At 39.3% G+C, this 22,273-nt stretch overlaps 1 protein-coding gene across 3 annotated transcripts; it reads right to left on the bottom strand.

Annotated features, from left to right (window-relative positions):
* Positions 1–3,339: 3,339 nt before the first annotated feature.
* Positions 3,340–20,256, bottom strand: LOC107081941 (chromosome unknown open reading frame, human C3orf80). 3 transcript variants are annotated; one of them, XM_015370322.1, is made up of 6 exons: positions 20,072–20,256; positions 18,124–18,646; positions 17,952–18,041; positions 17,689–17,781; positions 6,913–7,905; positions 3,340–6,303 (listed from the first exon to the last, which is right to left on the bottom strand). In XM_015370322.1, the coding sequence occupies exons 5-6, from the start codon at positions 7,489–7,491 to the stop codon at positions 6,277–6,279; spliced, it is 606 nt and encodes a 201-aa protein (XP_015225808.1). In that variant the 5' UTR covers positions 7,492–7,905; positions 17,689–17,781; positions 17,952–18,041; positions 18,124–18,646; positions 20,072–20,256; the 3' UTR covers positions 3,340–6,276. The 3 variants fall into 3 exon arrangements, with proteins under 3 accessions (XP_015225808.1, XP_015225806.1, XP_015225807.1); XM_015370320.1 differs by having other exon boundaries at positions 3,340–7,905; positions 18,159–18,646; positions 20,072–20,251; XM_015370321.1 differs by lacking the exons at positions 17,689–17,781; positions 17,952–18,041; positions 18,124–18,646; positions 20,072–20,256 and adding an exon at positions 15,933–15,983 and having other exon boundaries at positions 3,340–7,905.
* Between the last annotated feature and the right edge of the window lie 2,017 nt (positions 20,257–22,273).

The following is a 22,273-nucleotide window of genomic DNA, read 5'->3' as shown; positions in this document are numbered from 1 at the left end:
TTTCAAATTGCAATAGTGCAATTATTTTGTTTTAGGGTGAAATGGTTATACAGTATAAAAAATATGGATTAAAAAAATAGATAAAATAAAAAATTCATATACTTTCCAAACCAAAAGTTAGCATACACTATATGAAAAGACTCTTCTCAGTTTAGTCTCACAAGCAGTTATAAAATCTGAATGTTTTCCTATTTTAGGCATTTTAAAATAGCCTAACTTATTTCTATTTGCTTAATGCCAGAATGATTTGAGAAGGATTTTTTTTTCTGACAGTAATTTCTAATTTACTCTATTGTATTTAAACAATTTTTATTTAATGGAGAACATTTGTGCTTATTTGAAACCCATCTGTGAATGTTCTAAAGACACATCTAAAACGCTTTTAACAATTGTGGACTTGAACAAGTCTGGTTCATCCTTGGGTGGAATTGTTAAATACCCAAGGCACCACATTCATCTGTTCAAACAGTAGTATGCAGGTGTAAATACCATGGGTCCGTACAAACATACGAATACTAACCCAAGAAAAAAAGCAAAATACCTTGGGAAGATGCTGGCTGAAGCTGGTAAGAATATGTCATTATCTACAGTAAAACAGATCCTATACTTTAAGAAAACAACAATGAATAAGTTTGGCTACAATGACTATCTACATTTGGAGAAAGAAACAGGGTAGCTCTCCAGTGTAAGAAGACAATCTCAAATGTAAAATATGTTGGTGGCATTGTCCTATAGCAGGGTTGTTTTCTGCTGATGAAGATCTTGTGCACTTAATAAAATAGATGGCATCATCTGAAACAACAACTAAGGATATCAGCAAGAAATTTAGATCTTTGCTGCAAATGGCTCTAAATGGACAGTGAGCCAAATCATACAGCCAAACTGGTAAAGGCCTTGTCACACCTTGACGATTTAGCCAGCGTGTGCCTGATGTCCCTGAATCTTCTACAATGCTGGCATACGCTGTATGTATTTTATCAGTTTTGGGCATATACATAGAGTATTCATAATGAGTCAAGAACTTATGTCCAACGGTAGCCTAACTTATGCATAACACACGGCAGTGTAATGCCCACGAAATAACACACGCCAGTACCCTGAGGGAGGCAGCAATGCGTCCGGAGGTGCCCGGCCTGCATAAAAAGCACAAGAAGTAGATTTCCTAAACGCCATTATATGGTAGCCAAAAGCTGAAACATGTTCAGCGGTCGTCTGGAGCACGTCAAATACGTTGATATGTGTTTGAGATAAGTTCTTGATAAGTTACGCATAAATTATGCACAAGTTACTCATAGGTTTTGGATAAACTAGACACCACGACTTATGAGTAACTTATAATTAACGTATGTCAACAATCAAATAACTTACCCATGTATGAACATACGCTAGCATACGTCGACATATGTTGAAAAACAGAAATAATTTTCTAACAGAACCTAAGGCAGGGTCAGGGGACAGGTTTATTTAGGTGTCATGTCTGACAGTGAGAAAAAACAACTTTTATCTGTATAGACATAAACATATAGTTCTACAATAATTTTTTTTTTTTTTTAAGGAAAGTCCATTGTTTAGTTTAGTTGAGAATGGGACCATCCCAGTAGCTAATAGTTAGTCTGCCTTATCTATTGATGTGATGTTTGTGATCATTTTTGTTTCTGGAACTCCTGATTTTTCTCCCCGACATAAACTTTTCCCTCACAGTTAAGACAGTTCATCATTAGACAGGCTGTTCTCGAAGTCCAACTATCATCAAGGTGCAAACCAACTTAGAACATTGTACCCAATGCAGCATGGTAGTGGCAGCACCATGCTAGTTTTTTTTTTTCCCAGAGGTAATTGAACAGAGTTGGGTTTTTCACCAATACAGTGATTACATTTTATGAACTACAGTAAGCAAAACAGAACCACAGTATGATGATGCCATTGCGTTGCTGAACAATTTGTGCAGTATTTTAAAGTCACTTTGGAGGTTCCTCCACTGATCTTAAACATCCTGAACAAGGTTTTTTTTCTGAAGTCCTATGTTTCAATATAATCATTAATACTTTAACACAGTAAGTAACTCAGATGGTAGTTATCCCATTTTTTATTTTTTTTATTAAACTGGTTTTACAACTGTTGAATAAGGCCAGCCTTTAGGCCTCCAGGCTGGCCCAGATACCAACCCCTGTTAAAAATACTGTATATTTGGCTTGAGTGTTCCAAAGCTATTTCAAAAGAAAAAAAAAAAAACATTAAATAACTTGCTTAAACAAGCTCTACCAGATACATAAGAAGAGGGGTCAAATGTCCAGCCAGATTTATTCCAGGACCTTGTTGATGGTGCTGAGACTGCTGAGCCATTGAACCAAATATTATTGATTGTGCATATATTTGAGTCCCTATGCATCATTTTTTACTTGTTCGGGTTATAGAACATTTGACCCAGTTAGCAGTTATCGTTACTCTGGATAAAGTTCAGTTTAGTTTTAGCTGTATTTGTTTCAATTTATATTTTCTAAATCAATTTTTCTAAAGCATTTGAGGTGTAAGCAATTCAACCGTATATGACTAAGCCACAGTTGAACTCTAATGACCCTGGAGGTCATGATGGATTTTGAAGTTGAAGCAAATGGTGAAAGTAATACAGATCATCCTTAGAAACTGGGACCAGACTGAGTTTCTGTATCTGATCAGTTTTGTGCCATTTCTGCACTTGCAGGACAGCATATAAAATATGTGACTTATGTCATCCCAAATGTTGACAAAATTTTCTGCTGCAGAAGACCTGCATGCAGTCTATTTGTTCCCTCCAACATCTTCTCCCTTTCTTACAATCAAGTAAAGGGATTTTCCTTATTTCTTCCCAATAATGGAGAAAATTTGGGTGGTCATGGAAGGATGTCTCATTATATAGTGTATATAAAAAAATTAGCATCTCAGAAATTAGACCAAATTGAAACTTCTCCCCATTTTCTCATTAATAACTTAAAACGGGCATGCCTGTTAGAGGGGGAATAAATGAAAAAGCTGCAATAAGCTGGTGAAATAGACTTGCAGGCCTCTTAAAAAATCGGTTTAATCAGATTTTTATCCAGTTTTAACATTCAGTCTTTTAACATACGCGCCTAAAAACTAGTTTTAGTGAATTTAAGTAACCCAACATACAGTTCAGCTGTCTTTTAATCTTTCTGACATTCAATCATTTCCTTTTGTAAAAGTCATAGTTTGCAGAGAGGTTACAAAGAAATAAAAGGATTTAAGTATACAGATGCATAAAAAAAAAGAATTATATTAACAGAGCCTATGCTGGCACAGTAAAAATATAGAACAGCAATATTACAAAAAGACAATGAAATGTGTTGCTCCTGCTCAAAATGTAACTACATTCTCTGAATGGTTAAAAACAGAAGTCTTTCTTAAGAAAACATTCAAAGCTGGCTGAATCACTCTAAATGTGATATGTCTGGGATAGAAAAAAAATCCTCTTTATCTCTAATGTTTGACCAGATGTTTGCTAGCAAGCTGAGGTTGATGGAGTTCAAAAGAGTTCATCGATACCCTGAAAAGTACGGTTTGATCTGGAGAAAGAAGTTTTAAAACAGCTGATCCAACCCTGATGGACAAGAGGAGCTTTTGCCTGGTAGAGTGGGGAAAATATTACTTAGCCACATGTAGGATTCCTTTTAGACTTCAACCGAAGAAAATTGCCAAAAATGAATCAAAAGATTTAACAACGTATTAGTTTAGAGGCGCACAGTTGTACCACTTTCCCATTGGCCAAAAAACCCGATTAAACCTGGGAAAAATCGGCTTTTAGTGGCAGTGGGAACAGCTCCCCGACGCATGTCTAGTCCAAATAATATCTGATTAAAAAATTATATTTGCGACCCCTACCGGGGAGGGCCATAGACATTTTAAAGTATCACAACATAATATGACGTCCTAGCTGGCTGGGCATTTAATATAACAGTTATTCACAATACCAACAGTCTATAACATAGCTCCATTTACACTACCTATTTGAAACCATCCCGAGATCCGCCCAAGGTTGGTAACCGAGATAACTGTTGAGTTTAATTGGCACGTAAAACTAAACCGGACCATCCCAGACACAATCGAACCACGCTAAACTGGTACTAGCTCAACAGTAGGGCTCAGACTGGTTCAGTTCAGGCTGGGTTCTCTGATAACAAAAGCCCCATTTACACTACCATCTGAAAACTGATCCGTGCTGGGCTTGGATCAGTTGACTGTGCCCAGCTCAGTTCCTTATGACCGTTCACACATCACGCTAGCACAGTTCCTCGCATCCTAGTGACGATCGATGGTAAACATCATCTGGACAGCGTCCTACGCCCAAATATCAATAAAAGCCTCAGTCTCAGCGTCATCCCACGCTCTTTTGTAGCTATTTAAAAAAATTTAGTGTTGAGAAGATTTCGATTGTTATTTACAGTTCTTCTCTTCTTTATTTTGTGGCCGTTGGCAAGCAACTTACTGATATGCATTACCGCCAACTACTGGAGGCTGACTGTAAATAGTAGATTACGCGGTCTGCTCACATAATCTTTGTTTTTTTAAGAACTGTGCCAGAACTGAACTGCGCCGAGCTCTGCTGCTGAACTACTAACAGTTTAGGGCGGTTCGGTTTTGTCTGGCATGGTCCGCTTCAGTTTTGTGTGTCTTTTACACTCAACAGTTATCTCGGTTACCGTGCTCATACCGATCTCGGCATGGTGATGCTTAGCAGTGTGATGAACCTCAACGTCTGTCATTACCTGCGTCTGTAAGACCTGATTAGACTATTGTTTGTCGCATCCACCTCCCAAAAGCCGACTCTGTCAGGTAAATTCACCAAAGGCTGACTATCTGCCAAAAACAAAATATCACAATTATGACCAAACTTCCTGAATGCTATGGGCGGCGCAATGTTGGTTTGCTTGATTCCCTGTAGAGGGCAGTAGTTACGTAGTTCGTCATTAGGAGGAAGGAACTGTGCTGGCGTAATGTGTAAACGGTCATAAGGAAACGAGCTCGGCACGGATCGGTTTTCACAGGGTAGTGTAAATCGGGCTAATATTTGGTTGGGGCTCCTTTTGCATGAATTACTTCGACAGCAGCTTTCCATCACTCCATAGATTCTCTATGAAGTTTAGGTCTGGGGTTTTTTTAACCAATAGAATACAGTTACACCATGGTCATTGAGCCACGCTAACCACCAAGGCAAATTGATTATGAAAGGCAGTACTTCCTGGTTTAGTGGTAACCTGGTGTTTATGTGTTTGGTGTTTAAGACGTCCTTCCATTTTTTTTTTTTTTTCAGCCAAATCCTAGTACATGAAATTAGCCTTCCTGTAAAGCTCCTCAGAGGGAGGGAGCATGGAATGGTCTACAAAATTACTTTGCCTTGATTGAACACAGAGGACCAACAGCAGTAGATGATGAGAATCCCAAAAATCATCTGTGGAAACTTCACACTTGACTTGACCTAGTACAGCCATTTTGATTCCATGTCTCCAATCTTCTTCAAGACTCTGGAGTCATAGTTTTCAAATAAAATGTAAAATCCCCTGTTATCCTAAAAGAGCACTTTCAACTAATGAACATCCAATGTCCTTTTCTCCTCAGCCTAAAGGTGATGCCCCTCATCTTGTATCTGTTTGAAGACCGGCTTGTTACAAATGGTGCAACTCTTGCAGCTCCGGTCCTGGATGTGTCTCAGTCTCCAGCCATCAGACTGTGATTTCCCTCTCTATACTTATTTTATTGCTGGGATTATCCCTTGTGCACATGCACCCATTTCTACTGCATTTTTTCGCCCACTTGACTTTTTACAAATAAGATTGGATAAAGCAATCTGTAAGAAAGCAACTTTTTACAAAGATATTTTAGTGGTTTAAACCTCTTGGGAAGGCTGTCAGCAACTGTCAGTTTAACAGTGTTGAATCAGATGCCTGCTTCATTGACTAGAACATTAAAACGATACACTAGAAACCCATTTTTATTTTTTTCAGACACTGAACTTTGGCTTTTTCTGTTCTCTCAAGCCAGATTGATCAATGCTACCAAAAAATACTGTTGTTTTCACAAATAATGGTTTGAATTTCTGAAATAATTAAGGTTACATGATATTCTAAATTCCTGAAATGAAACTGTAGTTTTTCTTCTACATTTCTTGCGACGCCTTTTGTTTCTTCTTGTGCCGACATGCACCGTATCAGCATGCATGTTGTACATCTGCCATTGTTTCCCCCATGCAACTCCAGGCCACAAAAGCTGCGGGGTGTGAGCTTTTTACTCTGCTCCTGTGGTTATGCTTATCTGTCAAGATACATATGAAACATGGTTCAGATTACCAACAAAAACACTTATCTGTGAGCTACCATGTGGATGTGAAGATAATATTGCTTTCATGCTGATTAGACATGATTTGACTGTCTTTATAAAGTAGGTATCGAGCTCAAATGAATTCCTTATTTCAGTCAAAGTTTGCGAGGAGGGATTGCTTTTTACATTTTGATGCATAAAGTAATAAAGCAAAGAAAATATTTTGAGTGCACAGAGAGAAATGGTGAATTTTTATGGAAGAAATGAGTTTTCATGGTGCCACTGAAACTTAATGTGATTGTCCCACAGCCAATGATCTGTCCTTTAACACAATGAGCATCAGTTTAAGGCGCTTTCTGTCTCTAATCCCCTTTACTAATGCGCTTTTTGCATACAGGAGGGGAGCAGACACCTATTATCATCCCAAACACGTTCACATTCCTGGTCTCATTTACAATCAGGATTATAATTGCACTTAAAGTTTGTTTCTCTACATCACCCATCCACCCCACCTGCCCCTGACGTTGATAATAAAGTGGTGGATGATGCCCTGGCCCCTGCTCTCCCTCACACTGAGTTCCGAGCTGTCCTTGCAGGACTCACTCCCAGGAGATCCTGCCTCTGCTCTCCGGACCCCGTCGGTTCCGTCTCCTCCCCAGACAACAGGTTATCATCCGATCGGTCTCTGTGCATCTCCTGCATGCTCTCCTCGTACGTCGGCAGGTATTTGACCTCGTCGTAGGCCGGCAGGTTCGGAGAAGCGAACTCCCCGAGCGCGCACTCCGGGTAGGGCTCCAGGAGCAGATCCTGAGACGCCGATGCGGGTCCGTGGAAGAGGGAGGGCTCCTCGCCGTGCTCGTGGTTCTGGTGTCGGTTGCGCGGCCGTGGGCAGATGATCCTCTGGATGAAGTAGCCCATGGCGAAGAGCAGCAGCAGGATCAGGATGCCCGACAGCTTTCGTGTGAACCAGCCGACGTTGTCGAAGAAGATGTGGATGGGGAGCTTGCAGCAGCTCTCCAAGGAGCCGGAGCTGCTGTTCCCGTGGACGGGCTGCGGGCAGCATTGGTGGCCATCCACGCACTGGACTCCCCCGCAGCTTTGGAGAGCTTGGCAAGCAGAGATCAGACACGCCGATAAAAGTCTCCTAGTTGTCCCGCCGCCGCCCAGCAGACGGGGCTTCATGTCTGCATGCAGCCCTGCGCTGCGGCTCACCTGTGCGTAGTTTTGCAGCTGCGTCCTCCCAGGTGTTACAGAACTGCGCCTGTTTTTTTTGAATTATTATTATTATCCCAGTCGAGTCCAGATCACAAGCTGTCACATGCGCCGAGTGGGACAGCTGCTGCAAACCCCCCTATTGGCGACAACCTGTCTGCTGTGGTGCACAGAGAGAGTGGGCAGCTTCAGTGTCTGGAGGGAGCGGTGATGGGAAGGATGAATAATCTTACATCATTATTACGTGAGGATATTTCTATTAGGCTCCCTTCGTGTCCTCACTCAGTTGAGTTTATTCATATGGCCCATTATTCAGAATCCCATTTTATTCAGCACTGGTTTGGTGCAGAGCTCAGAACATGTGCTGTTTAAGATCTTAATCATCTGCAGAAGGAAAAAAAATGCAGCTTCAACTCCTCAGCACCAAGAAAAATCAAATAAAATTGCTGTAAAGCATTTGTAAACTGCCAACAAAAGCACATTTAGAGATAATAAATAGTTCCCCATAATGTCAGGTTTGATGTAATACATAATATATATTTTAAATGAAATTTACTAACCTTAAAAATCCCATGTTTTTTTTTTCCTTAAACCTTTTTGCATTTTATCATTTAATAAAAATCCTCTAATAGCTTTGAATAACATAGAGTAAAAGCATCTAATTAATTAGGGCTGCATGCATGCAATTTCATTTCAGCGTTGACACAGCTGTTTTGTGAAGGCCCCCAGGGGCTCATTAGAAAAACCAACATCTTAAAGCAGGGTTAGACTATATAACAGTATCCTAAGCTTTGGGCATTTCACAGAGCCTTCACACAAATGGATAGTCTGTTCCAGACCTTAAACATCAAGCAAGGCAAGGAGCTCTGTGGAGGAGTTGCAAAGATCTGCCCCATATGGGAGAATCTATCGAAATGAAAACTACAGTACCACACTCTGAAAATGTTGTCTTTGCGTACAGATTGCAGGGAGAATACTCTAGTTTAAAGCATACCATAAAAGTCTTGAAAGTCAAACATGAACGGAGCAAACGTGGAAGAAGGTGCTTTGCAAATGAGACTCAAAAATTTTACTTTTATCTGATATACAAAGCCCAGTGGGTGGAAAAGTCAGCTCAGCATATGACCCCGAAGATGTAATAGGTGGATGTTGTTTCGTTCAGGGACAATTGATGGAGATAGATACAAAGCTATCCAGTGTCAGAGGAGCATGAGTTCACATTTCCGTCCCAAGATGTGCAAAGCAGTTAGCGGCAAACCAAAAAAAAAATCTTTTAGGTGATTACCTTACAGTTGAGTTAATTAGCTGTTGTGTATTGCCCTTAGATCTGAGTGTGTGTGTGTGAGGTTGGTGGCTTCAATGTTTGGCTGGGTTAGATTGGTGGCCTCTCCAGAGTGTGAGCCCTAATGGGCTGTGTATATTCCTGCAGCAGTGTGTTGCAGTTAGCTTGTGGCAGGTATGATGCAGTTATTTTTGATTTATGCCCAATTTTGAATCGTGGTCTGCACTATATTATTCCACGCCACAATGCAAGAGGGACAATCACGAACTAGCTAGGATTGTGGGTGTCCGTGTGTCGGTTTGACAAGCTTGTTCGCAGTCTTACAACCCCTCATCCAATGCCGGACGACACACAGTTCACCCGTGCGTGTTCACAAAAGGCTGGCCGTGGCTAGGCATGTTTGGGCTTCGGGCGCAAACCAACAGACCGTCACAGAGCTACAAACTAGCGTTCTGTACGGTGTCTGGGATAGTGTCCGAGGTGTGCCAGGCGTAGTGGACTGCACTACAGCCAGAGTTTCTGGTATTAGGTACCATACAGGAAACACATAGGAAATGCATAGTGCAGAGCAGATGTAGAATTGACCAATCAGAGGTCTCCTTTCTTTCTTTCCTCCCTGCGAGGCTATCTGCGGCACTGTCTGCTGTCACCTACAATTATCGGGAGGTGCACCAGAGTGTCTGCGAAAGGAGGGGGGCATATCTGCATTAACTGCGACACACACACAGAAAACCTGGTTTCTGTGCATAAACCATATTTAAGACTTTGGTAGAGAGACATCAGCCTTCCCTGGAGATCCTGCACTGAGTTTAATGTGTGGGATGGATGGATTTTGGAAAATTTGGAGAAGTTCAAGGTTTCTCAAACTTTTTGCAAGGAACCACATATCTCCTAACTCTAGATCTACATACTGCTTCCCAAAAACCAATTCCAGACTTTTCTTTACACTGGCCCCCGTTAAACTGGCCCCTCTAAAGGGCCACATATAACCACTGATAGCAAATGCCTCTGATAAAAGGCGCCAACAGCTCTGCACGTCTCATAAAAAATGAATAGTTCTTGCAGTGTGGGTTTGTAATGGACCCTCATTAGAGGAGAAGCTTGATTCACATTAGCTCAGCATCACCCAAGAGAACCATGTGTCTGCTACACTATGGGACATAACCATAAAACTATCTCTCTGGTTTAAATAGTGGTCCCCTAGAACAACATGTTAATTTTACAAAGATGGTCCTCTGGATACCTTCCAAGAATGACAGACGGCTCACAAAGTGGCTCTACTGAATATAAACAGATTAATTACAGCACCCTTCACTGTGATGGTGCAGTAATATCAGTCATTTTCTGGCTGCATAGACTGGGCTGCATCTCTTCACAAAGATCAGCTTGAGCTGAATATAAAGTAAGGATTTCTTCTATGTCCAGTGGGGGTTTATTAGAAGTGAGAACAAGACAAATCTAAAGCTTGTGACTTTCATAAAACACGTCTGCCAAAATTAGGACAAAGTTCTGTAAGGTCTTTGTAGTCTTAATTTCTACATTTCGCCCTGTCCTGTTTCTTTTTGCTCCTGTTTAAGAGCAACCTAAACAAAGCCTAATGCGGCAAACACATAATCTAATTCTGTAAGCATGACGTCAGATTCAGCATAAGCAGAGCATCGCGTTGCTTTCTCTAGCCTGCCTGGATTAGAGAAACCTGATCGTAAGGTGGGCTTGTAATCAAGTAAACAATCAATATTCTCTGGAAAGTGACTCTGAGAGTTCCCCCCTCCCCCCACCTTCCTTTAAGACTAGCTTTTGATGACTTTACCAGCAGTTGTTATACCTCATTGGTTTTTACTGACAAAAACAGCAATAATTGCTTTTAATCACAGCCTTCCCCTGCAGGGTCTGGGAAACAGGATGAATAAGCAGGCCAAAGAAAAAAGGGTGTTGCAAATTTCAGTCACCAACCCAAAGAGAGATTTTGAAAAATAGGACAATAAAAGCATTATTTTTTCATCAAGAAGTAATACGAAACCACAGGTTTCTGTATTAATTTAGAATTTTCACAGCCAGATTCAAACTCAAACATGTACATTCTGTTCTCCTCTATATTGTTCTCTTTTATCTCTCCCTTAAGTCTTTTTACACTCAGCTAAATCCCATAACAAAGTGAAATATATTCTCTCCTGCTTTCTCTTCTCCCTTTTCAGGATGCCTGTCTAATAAGGAGCAACCTACAGGAGTCCAATCCAACAAACCAGAGACCAACTGTGAAAGTCAGTACAGAAAATCCTTACTTTACATGTTGCAGGAGAGGTTTTGCTGGTTCGAGAATTTGTTGGGATGCTTTATGACATATCAAGGCAAAACTTTTAATGATTTTGAAGCAAAACAACATTCTTATTAACAGTCTAATAACAATTTTTAAAGTCTTGTGCACATTTGTTTTCAGGCCTCTTGACCTAATACTGTTTGTTAAGAATGTGTTCTGCCTATCCAGCCTTGCAGATGTATTTTTCTTTCTCAATTAAAATGAATAAAGGGGATTTGTGAGCCTAGATTTAAAGTGTTGTTAGAGATCCTCAGTTAGTTTTAGATCTGGACTTTGACTGGACCATTTTGACATAGGTTTGATTTAAACTTCTCTATTGTAACTCATCTAACAGCTTTACTCCCATTATTAACCTATTTTCTATCCAATATCCAATATCTCTGCCAAAGATCATCTTCAATGTTTCTACTGCAACTCTATTTAAATGTGATGAGGGTGTTCTCATTCAATTCTGGAGGGTTAGTTTTCCCCACACACAGTATATTTTGTAGATCAGAAAGTTTGAATTTGGTTTCATCCAGATTTGTGTGACTCTTAGTCTTCCTGTCAATAGTTTCCCATCTGGGCTATGGGTCCATGCAGCTCCTCCAGAGATAGCATAGACCTATTTACTGTCTCCCTTGATCTTCTTGATGCTGTTTGCTTATTAATGTTCTCTAAAAAGCTCTAAGGCTTTCATTAAACAGCTGCACTTTCAGGTTTTTGTTTGAACAGAACTTTTGACATGTTTTTTGCACTACTTTCGCTAGCATAAGTTGTAAATAAAACACACAGAAATGTGTTTGTGAAGTGAAAAATCCTGATATATATTGTAAAACTCAAGAATGTATGCAGCTAAATGTGTTAACACAGTTCATTCAATAGCAGCTATGCTCTTGTAGGATTAACCTACACAGTACGAAGGACTTTCTCCTGTGTGGCCAACAGTTAAAGCCATAACACGTCGACTATTCTGTATCAGTGTCATAAATTTGCCATACCGTATGCTTTTATCAGACTGATACAAAGACCCCTTTGTCGTGCTCAGTAACATAGTCTTATTGGGTCCATTAGCTGTGTGCACGGATGAATGGCAACATTCATTTTTACTTGTCACAGACCCTGATGTACGGCTCACCCAGCATTTAGTGTCATGGTTATCACGTTTTCATTAATTATGAAACAAAGACGCTTTGTCAAGACTGTGGATTGTTAATAGACCCACTTGAGGTTCTGGGTTTCACTTTTGGTGCTGCCGAGCAGAAGTCAAAACCTCAAGGTTAAAGAACCGTGACACAAACTTTCAAGTATTTCTTTATCTGCAGAAAAGAAATACTATATATATATTACTGCACTGGGAATCATGTTTTGGCCGTTTTTTAGCTCGGTCTGGTACAATGAGTAGCTTCTCATTTCTTAAGGCCAATTTATGCTTCTGACGCATAGCCTCTGTCTCCGTCAAATCTGTCTCTGTGCGCGATCATGCCCCCTACACAGAGGTTCTGGAATCGTCGTCGCGCACCTGACAAAAAAATCCTGACTACACGTCGGACGGTCGCAAACCCGCAGAGACCTCAAGGGGAAAAAGCAGCTGTGATTGGTCCCATTTGTTCCGGCTGTATGTGTGGTCGTCCTTGTCGGTTCTGTGCCGGGGCCCGCCATTTTTAAAAACAGAGGCACAACTACAATGGACAACTACAATGAAAGGTTAATCGAGGAGGTTTGCTCTATTAACAGAACCTGTTCCTCTTTGATGTCTAGCAATTCTACATCCATCTCCGTGACAGTGATATCTTGCAGACGTGCCATTATTGTTTTGGTAGATAAACACTCCTGCCGGCGCCGCAAAAGTTCTCGCTAGTTCTCGAATGGGCTCCCCCTTGCACTTTGGTGGGAAACTGCTGTGTGTCCCTAGAAATTGCAGACCGACGGTGCAGAAGCATAGCAGCAAAACTGGTTCGCGACCAGACCCAAGAGACATTTGATGTGTGCCATTGCACAATTGTGTGCCATTGCACAATAATCTGCCCTTTACACAACCATTTGGAAAAGCACATCCCATGGTCACGGAAGAGGTGTCAGTTTGTTTTAGAAGGGGCAAATCATTGGCATACGCCAAGAAGAGAAAACATCCAAGGTGATTGCACAAACTACCAAAATTGGGTTAAAAACTGTCCAACGCATTATTAAAAACTGAGGGATAGTGGAGATCCATTGTCTTCATGTAAAAATACTCCTGAATGATCACGATCAGCGATCACTTAAATGTTTGGTGAAATTAAATTGATAAAAATCAACACTAGACATGCGGGATATGTTTAATAGTGAAAATAAAAGCATTTCCACATGCACAATGCATAGAGAACTTACGGGATTGGGACTGAACAGTTTTGCCATGTTCCAGAGTGATGGGTGCATTAGGGTAAGAAGAGAGGCAGGTGAAGTGATGCACCTATCATGCTTGGTCCCTACTGTACAAACCTGTGGGGGCATTTCTAATATATGGGGTGGCTGCACATCTGGGTTCAACAACAGTAGCTCAAAGAATGAGGTCAGCTGACTTCCTGAATATTATGAATGACCTGGTTTATCCATCAGTGGACTTTTTCTTTCCTGATAACACATATTCCAAGATGCCATTGCCAGAATTAATCGGCTTGAAATGTAAAGGAGTGCTTCAGAGAGCATGACATGTCATTTTCAGTCTTTGGGATATGCTGACATTGCAGGAGCTTAACGAAACAATCTTCATGGCTGTTTGTTGCATCGCGGTCGGAATACTTAAAAACTGTATATGTCTAGTTTTCTTGCACTTCCATTACAACGTATTCACACCCCTTGAATTTTTCCCAATGTTTTCATGTTACAACCTGAAAATATAAAATAAAATAAAAATAATTTAATAATGTCATTTTATTATAGGAAAACACAAGGTACTGCATAACTCGAGCGTGCAAGGTATATGATACAAATCAAATTCTAAATGTGGGCTTAGTATTTGTATACAGTGGCCTTTGTTGATAACACTAAAACCAGACTCATCCAGTTGCCTTCAGAAGTGCTTAATTCAAACTGGTAATCAGATAAGCATCTAAATGTAAATGTAAAATGTATTTCTGTGCAATGGGTTGGATTTTCTTCAAATGAGAGAGAGAAATTGGTCAGATGGAAATGATCCGTTGGAAATTAGCTACATCCATATGGAAATGTGGTCACTTAGAAGTTCACCTTCATGCAAGGACGACAACCATGGACTGGATTCTATCAAAGTTTACTGTGATGGAATGGTCCGGTCAAAGTGCAAAGCTAGATCTCTAGCAGTCATTTCACATAGCTTTTTAGTGATTCTCTACAGTCTCACTAAGATGAACAACTTTCCAAAGATTAATGAACAGAAGTCTCAACCTTTCGGAGTAAAACCCTGCTACAGAAATAGCCTGAACATTTTCTGAAATGGAAAACGGAAAGTTTTCCGCATTATGTTTGAGTTTTATTTCTGTTTGCAATAAGTGGCCCAGACCGGAAATGGGCAGAGAAAAGGGGGGATGACCTGTAGCAAAGGTCTCAAACTATGGGAATCAGTCCTCGGACTAGTCCATGCATATGGGGGCTTTCAGTTCACAATGCAACACTATCGGATAGCTGTATAGTATTTTCACTATTGCCTCAAAGTATCCCCTACTTTTTGTTGACCTATAACATATAATCTGGAATAAAGCTCAGTAATTTGAGAGGACATCATTTGCATCCTTGAAAGGCTGCTAGATCACCGGTTTAAACCTTTGACCTACAAGCAGCTTCGAATTGTTAAATGAAAACAACACATTATTTGCAAAAAAAACAAACAAACTGTTGATTGTTCTATAATCCTAATGAGATAAATAAAAGTTTGCGGTTATAACACAATGTTGAAAAGAGGTATAAATGCTTTCCAGGGCTCTATATGTCAGTGTTATTGTATGTCAGTAAATTACCACCGTCTTAAACTTGAATGAAAATCATGGCCTGTGGTCATTGTGGATTGTGTGAATCCAGAAAGTTCCACACCCAAGCTATCTGACACCCACATACTTCCTCCAATCTTATCTCCCAGGGGCCTCAGAGTGAGCATATTCTGTGCTCAAAGCATGCAGTCACCATGTTTATGTGTTTGTTTCTTCCAGTGGGTGTTTTCCTAGTGCCTCCTCTAGCATAGATATCCTCATGAACGATGCTTTCCTTTATAAAAACCCACATTTTTGATTGAACTAAAGCTTTTGGGTTTTATCAAAAAGGTTTTCTGAATTAAAAACTGTGTTAGTATGAAACCTTTTATTGCTGTAATAATAATAATCATTAAACTTTATTGTTTTCGCATTTAACCCATCCCCCTGGGAAGCAGTTGGCTGCCATTGTGTGGCGCCCAGGGAGCAGTGTGGGGTTAAGGGTTTTGCTCAGGTACCCAGAGTGCAGGCTGTGGGGATCGAAGTGGCTACTTGCAACCTTCTCAGAGCACAAGCGCACTGCTCTAACCAGTAGGCCAAACCTCCCCCATCAAAATAAGTTTGAGTTTGATGAGTCTACATTTTGTAGTCTTTATGCTGGTTTCAGTGTCATATAGCCCTGATGCCTAAAAAACTATTGAAAGTTCTTCTTTTTATAAACAAAGAAATATTTTCAAACTGTGCTTTTGAGAACCCCTGTTTAGTGTAGAGCAATCCGTTAAGATTAGCACCATTTTAGCTTCTTTTTTTACTTGAGATAATCAAATATAGTCCAGATTTCTTAAAATCACTAATGAAGCTTAACCTTTTAAATTACAGAAAATGTACATCAAATAAAAACCTTACATACATGATAAAACCTTTCAGTCGAACTCTTTTTTCCCCCCTCCTCAACTTGGTGTTTTGTGTTCCCTGAAAGAAAGAGCACCCTGGGCGGTGAGCCACATCATTCAAATACTATATATAATGTACCATATGCACCCTAAAAAAATATTTCATCCTCAACAATGTGCTTATCTTTTAAGCATTGAGATTAACTAAAATCCAATCCTTTTAATTCTTTCTGGGACAAGAGAAAAAGTCTCACTGAAGTTGAACTAGATCTTGAACAGAAGAGAGATGGGTAAAATCCTTCCTCTGTCCCGTGGGAATCCCTCTGGGCGCTGTAAGTGGAACAGATCGTTGGGAGGTCTGTGCTGAGCCAGGCTTTTTGACTTCATAGAGATGATACATATACGATCGCCCTCATAAAGAGCTCCAGCCTTAATAGGCTGCTATTATTTATGGTGCTTTGATGGGTAAAAGCAGTAAGTGATTTGACTCAGCATTGTTGCCTCTTTTTGAATAGGAACACCATATGTCCCTGGAAGGTTTTATGTTAGATTACTGTAAATTAACTACTGCGTTTCTATAACCACCTACATCTTTCTGTTAAGAGCTTCAGTTTTGATAGGTTTCTCATAAATTTCTCATCGAATGTACAGCAGTATAGTTATTTATGTTTTTAAACGCATATCTGATTTATCATGGTGGAGATTTAAGGTGACTCAGCTTTAGAGGATTGAAGGTGCTGACACAGTACTAAAAGCCCCCGGCTAACCTCAAAAGGGAGAGGCCAGTCTCATTTTTTTCCCCCTTATAGATAACCAGTCTAGCAGCCAGCTGCAGGCGACTCAGTTCCAAACACGCAAAAGTGAACACAGCACACAGACACCTGGAGGTTAAATATAGGATAAAGTTTTCTGTTTCCCACATGTGCCGGCTGGGTGTAGAAGGAGGGGGGACTTTTTTCTGACCTCCTGCCTCTGCATCTGAGTCACACTAAGAGACAGAATGGTGGGGTGGTGTGTATGCCTCAGAGGGGTTATAAGAGTATCTTTCAATATTTTCTATCTTCCCTCCAAACGCCCACACTGTCTCAGGGCTTGTTCTTCTGTAGCTACTTAAAGCATTGCCCCTCCATCAGGGAATTTGGAAAGTAATGCATAAGCAACACAGACACGCAAAAGAAGAAATTGGGAGAATAGATAAGCATTAAAGGAGAAGGTTGTCTTAGGATTGTTTTAGAGATATTACAACAATTATTATATCTAACAAGATTTTTTAAGAGCAAACCCAGGTGGCACTTACATTGTAAAATGAGAGAATGGAAAATAAGACAACTTTTGCTACAACAAGGTATTTAAAGGTATGTTTGGATCTGCTTTGTAAACCATCAATGCTCAGTTCATTCTACAAATAACTGATTATTCTATAGATCCAGTAAATAGTCTGCAGGCTCATTGTGCAGCAGCCTTCGACAGGTTTCCTTTTAGGATGTTCTTTTTATATAACTCTATCCTTCTTCTCATAAACTCTGACTAGCTGTTTTACAAAATACAAGCATTCTCACAGAATGATACTGTCACATCTATGCTTCATCAGGGGTTTGCTAATTCATACGCAGATGTTGTGAGAGTTTTTAATGAATATGAATATATAAAATAACTAGAACTGGAAGTTAAAGTTAGTTAATAGGACATTCAAACCAAGGATAGAAGAAATTAATTATTATCAGTTAAATAATTATAACTTTAATTTGCTTACCAGGGTTTTTAGCCTCTTACCTAAAAGGTTGGACTCCTGAATCCGGCTGTTAAAAATTCAGTTGTATTTCACCAATTTAGTAATTTACACAATGGCTATCAGCAAGGCTATCACTGTGTAAAATAAACACAAAAGACAGCCGGTAAAAATACAATGGTACCTTTATTACCTACAATCACACAGTATTATATCTAATAACTAAGCAGACACAAAACACTACTTAAAATAGGCAAAAATAAAGAGATAAGCGGGGAAGAGGGGTTTAAAAGAAGGATGATGCTACTGTTTTGGTTCGGTGGAGCGAAGGCCTTCGGTTCGGTCCGGTTCTCTGCAGGCCCAATCTTCAGTCCAGTCCGTCTGTTCATCAGCAGCTCTCAAATAGATAATAAAAGGGGACTTAGCAAGGGGGGTTAATTTTTAACTTATGGTAGCCGAGGCGTCTCCCTTTTAGCTACCTTGGTTGGCTTGTAGCCGCAGCCTCCAGCAGTACCTCTTCTGTGCTACTCCGTCTCAGGCAGTCATGGGTCTGGCAGTTTCTAACGGCTCCTTCAGCGAACAGCGATTGGGGGCCCCGTTGTTTGGTGGTTAGATTTAGGTCAGCTAAGCTGGATCAGCTCTTCTCTGTCTCTGCTGGAGCAGGCTTTAGGGGACAAGGCGTTTAACTGGGTTTGAATTGTAGGAAGAATAAAAACACTGTGTCCAGCTCCTTCTGAATTGCAGGAAAAAGTAAGTCTGACTTGGTCCAGCGAGCGCAGAGGGATTTGGTTGCTACTTAGCATAGCCTTCAGCTGGGAAGCGATCAAACTAGCCTTTAGCGGCACAGGGCCACTGAAGGCAAAATAGAAAGTTGAAAAAGGAAGTTACATCTTTTAAAACCTCTGCCAGAGGGGTGTGTCTTCAGAGGGGAGTAGTTCCGGTTACATCAGTGGCACTTGATCACAACACAGAGTTAGGTTTCATCCTTAAGTAGAGGTTTGCCTGTAAGACAAAAGTTAGATTTTCAACCTTATGAACTAGAATTACTTATGAACTAGAGTTACCATGGTACTCTGGACTGCTTCCCTGATTGTTGCTCCATATTAAAAACAGACCAACTTATAAAGGCTTTTATCAAGCCTTTCAGTTAAGATGGATGCTTATAGTTAACAAGACACTATAAATTATAGGAAAACCACAATTTTTATCAAAAAAGGTAGGTTACAGATGCTGCTCGGAATGATAGATTTAAATAATTCTAATTGTGATGAATGTATTATTATGTTTGGAAAGATAAGATTACTGAATTTGCATTAAATACACGAAGAGTACTCTATAATATTCACGTGCATTCCCAAACGGCTTCCATTTATAAATCAATATATATATATATATNACTCTATAATATTCACGTGCATTCCCAAACGGCTTCCATTTATAAATCAATATATATATATATATGTATATATATATATATATATATATATATATATATATATATATATATATATATAAACACTGTATAAGTTCCATAAACAAACGGATTTAACCTCATTGCACAGTCCTAGAGAGCCCCCCCACCCCTCTACCAGTTAAAACACACACTCAGCATGCATTCCCCCACACACACACACCAATTCACACATAAACACAGTGTTAAGGTGTTGCACAGTGTTAGGTTTCTTATATAATGTTGAGTTATTCACTGTATTGGCTGTTTCATGCACGTGTTACATTATCGCACATATCCACTGATGTGCAGTGCAACAGTTTTGCAGCATTACCGTAATTTTAGAGGATGTTTTTCTCTGAGGTAATTTTCAAAGTGCAGAGCAGCTTGTAATAATGGTCTCATCCGTTTAACTGAGAAAGTGCAATAAGAAGGTGTGCAGTGAAAGTGCAGATTATAGATATTAGAGGGAAGGTGTCATTTAAATGAATTAGTATTTCTTGACAACACTGAATCGCTATTTTTTTTTGTCCCTGACCTATGGCTGCTTGCTAGAAAATAGTGCCAGAAAGATATAGATGTCTATTTTTTTTTTAACATTTGCTTTCATTCAGATCATTGGCAAAAAGAAGAACAAGGCATACGCAGTGACATTAGAGACAATAGAGAACTAATCTGAGGGGATGAAAGTATCCCAAAGTTCTGATAAAACACATTTATCCAAAAGAAAGCAAGAGGAACATATGTAGATGACAACAGGAAAAACTGAATATACAAAGATCAAATCCATGCAGGACTTAAATCATCAGATTGAATAAAAGAGAATGAAGTCACTGATTAGTCACGACTCATAAGGAACTGATCTCAGTCGAGGATCAAGCACTAATTTAATGTCAGCCTGTTTTCCTTTGGATTAAATAAATCTGTCATGTCATAGATCATGTGATTATTCTGACTTACTAATAATTTCCACTCACCTCAGAACTTCTGTCTTAACATTTCACCCCCTTCAGCTGTGCAGCACGCAGGATGCATGCTGAGTTGCTCTATGCTGGTCCACCTGATGACAATTCACCATATAGTTTATAACAGAAAACAGCATTCCTGCTCTTAAGGACCTTCCTCTGGATTTATAGGAAAAACATGCATGCTTTAGGAGGTAAGGCAAAGGCTTATCCACCCCTATATTTGTTCTTAAACCTTCATTTGTACACATGTGTAAATATATGATCTGATCTCTGAATATAACACAAGATGATTTATCATCTCTTTGGTACATTTATGCTGATTTTGCACAGTTCTTACCTTAATCAGTTAAAATAACATGCTGCTGTCATTTTGCACCTCTCGGATGTTGCTGCTGTTTTCAAATATCCATTACTGTAAAAATGCCCATAGCTGTATATTGGTTATTTATTCTCCAGGTGCACAGTTTTATTGTTAAAATACTTTACAGTACAGTATTTTTTTGTTTATCTTTTAACTTTCCACTTTTATGTTATACTTTTACATTTTTCTAAAGTCCATATTTGTGTGACCATTTTTTTCCTAGAAATCTTTTTGCTGCTGTAAACACCAGAATTTCCCCATTGTGGGACAATAACAGGATTTTCTATTCTATTCTATCTGTTCAATATAAGGCATAAATCAATCAGCTGATTCAAGTTAAAACCACTGATCATCATTAAGAGTGAGCACCTATATTAAAGCAGATACAACAATTTTTTTAAATGTTCAAACTTTGCAAGGACAGACAACAGGATTTGCAGGCGCGGCATTAAACAGTTTAAAGTCCATCATTATGCAACGAACAGAAAAGTGAAAGGGAAGACCAGGAAGTGACATCCTTGAACTGCATCTCTTTAAGCCTCAAGCAAGCATGTTAAAAAAAAGAAAAGCTATTAGAATAAAAACACACACACAAAATGTCTTAGCTTTACAAGGCTCCATTTAAACAAACCGTATATATCACACCCACAGTTAAGCATGTTGGTAAAAGGATCATGCTTCAGGCTAGATTTGCAGCCACATTGGAGTCATTGGGTCGGCTTTGAGCTCTCAGATGTGAAGCCATCTGTCTGACAGGTAAAGCCGGGCAAAAGGAGAGCTACCCATGAAAAACTGCCTGAGCTCCTAAATGGGTTGTGCCAAATGCTGAAAAGAGTGGTTAAAATTCTTCTGCAGAAATGATTAGAAATTATAGAGCAGAAGGTTTTACCTCTTTAAGGTTTGGGTCTATTTTTTAGACCCTTCTATTTGCTTCCCGACTTTACTTTCATTTAGTAATGAAGTGTAACTTTTAACCCAAGTTTTACTTACCTGTTTTTTAATAAAAGTTCTTAACATTTTTACTACACTGCATTGAATAAATCTTACCTTATTATGGCTCCATGTTACATAAAAATCTCTTATACTGAAGAGTTGGTGTGTTACTTATTATCTCATTGACTAGACTGTCTGTTTTCTCCAAATGAATGAATTTAGAAATATATTTATTATATTTAGGTAGTTTTTTTTTACAACCAACCTTTTTGTCAACCTGCTGATTTAGTTGGTAGTCTGGTGGTGTAGCGCCACCTGCAGGTCAACATCACCACTTATTTTGTAGAACACACATGACTTGTTCTAGCACATGTATCCATGTTTGAAGTGATGATTAATTTATTGTTCTGTCTTATACATTATTTTTATATTTGTGGGGTAGAATAAATATATGAAGCGGATGACCATAGTTTCATCCATTAATTCAAGTAAATTTGACTATTCGTTTATTTTTTGTATTAATCATAACCAGACATTTAATCTATTAGCTTTACTGGTTTCAAATAAGATAAAACAGATTATTATGTTAGCTAGATTTAAATAATACAAGTGTAAAGAAGTAAGCATACAATTTTTGTCAATGGTCATATTGGTCATATTAAGAAAACAACTCTGTAGTGAGCTAAATTCCTCTCCTATTTTAAAGAAAATGCAATCCCAGAGCATAATTCTGCCACCACTATGTTTCCTATTAAGAATTTGACAAAATGTAAACAAAAGCCTGGGATATTACTTTATTTTTTGCAAGGTTCTGCACTAGATTAATATTATGTGCTTAAGTCTTCATCTTCATGTTTTTTTTTATTTTTGTTGTTTTTATTTCCCTCCATCCATCCATCCATCCATCCATCCATCCA

Source organism: Cyprinodon variegatus, unplaced genomic scaffold, assembly GCF_000732505.1.
Source record: "Cyprinodon variegatus isolate N-32 unplaced genomic scaffold, C_variegatus-1.0 Scaffold44, whole genome shotgun sequence".
NCBI classification, from domain to species: Eukaryota; Metazoa; Chordata; class Actinopteri; order Cyprinodontiformes; family Cyprinodontidae; genus Cyprinodon; species Cyprinodon variegatus.
Note: the sequence above shows the minus strand (reverse complement) of the source record. Positions and strands in the feature narration are given on the sequence as shown.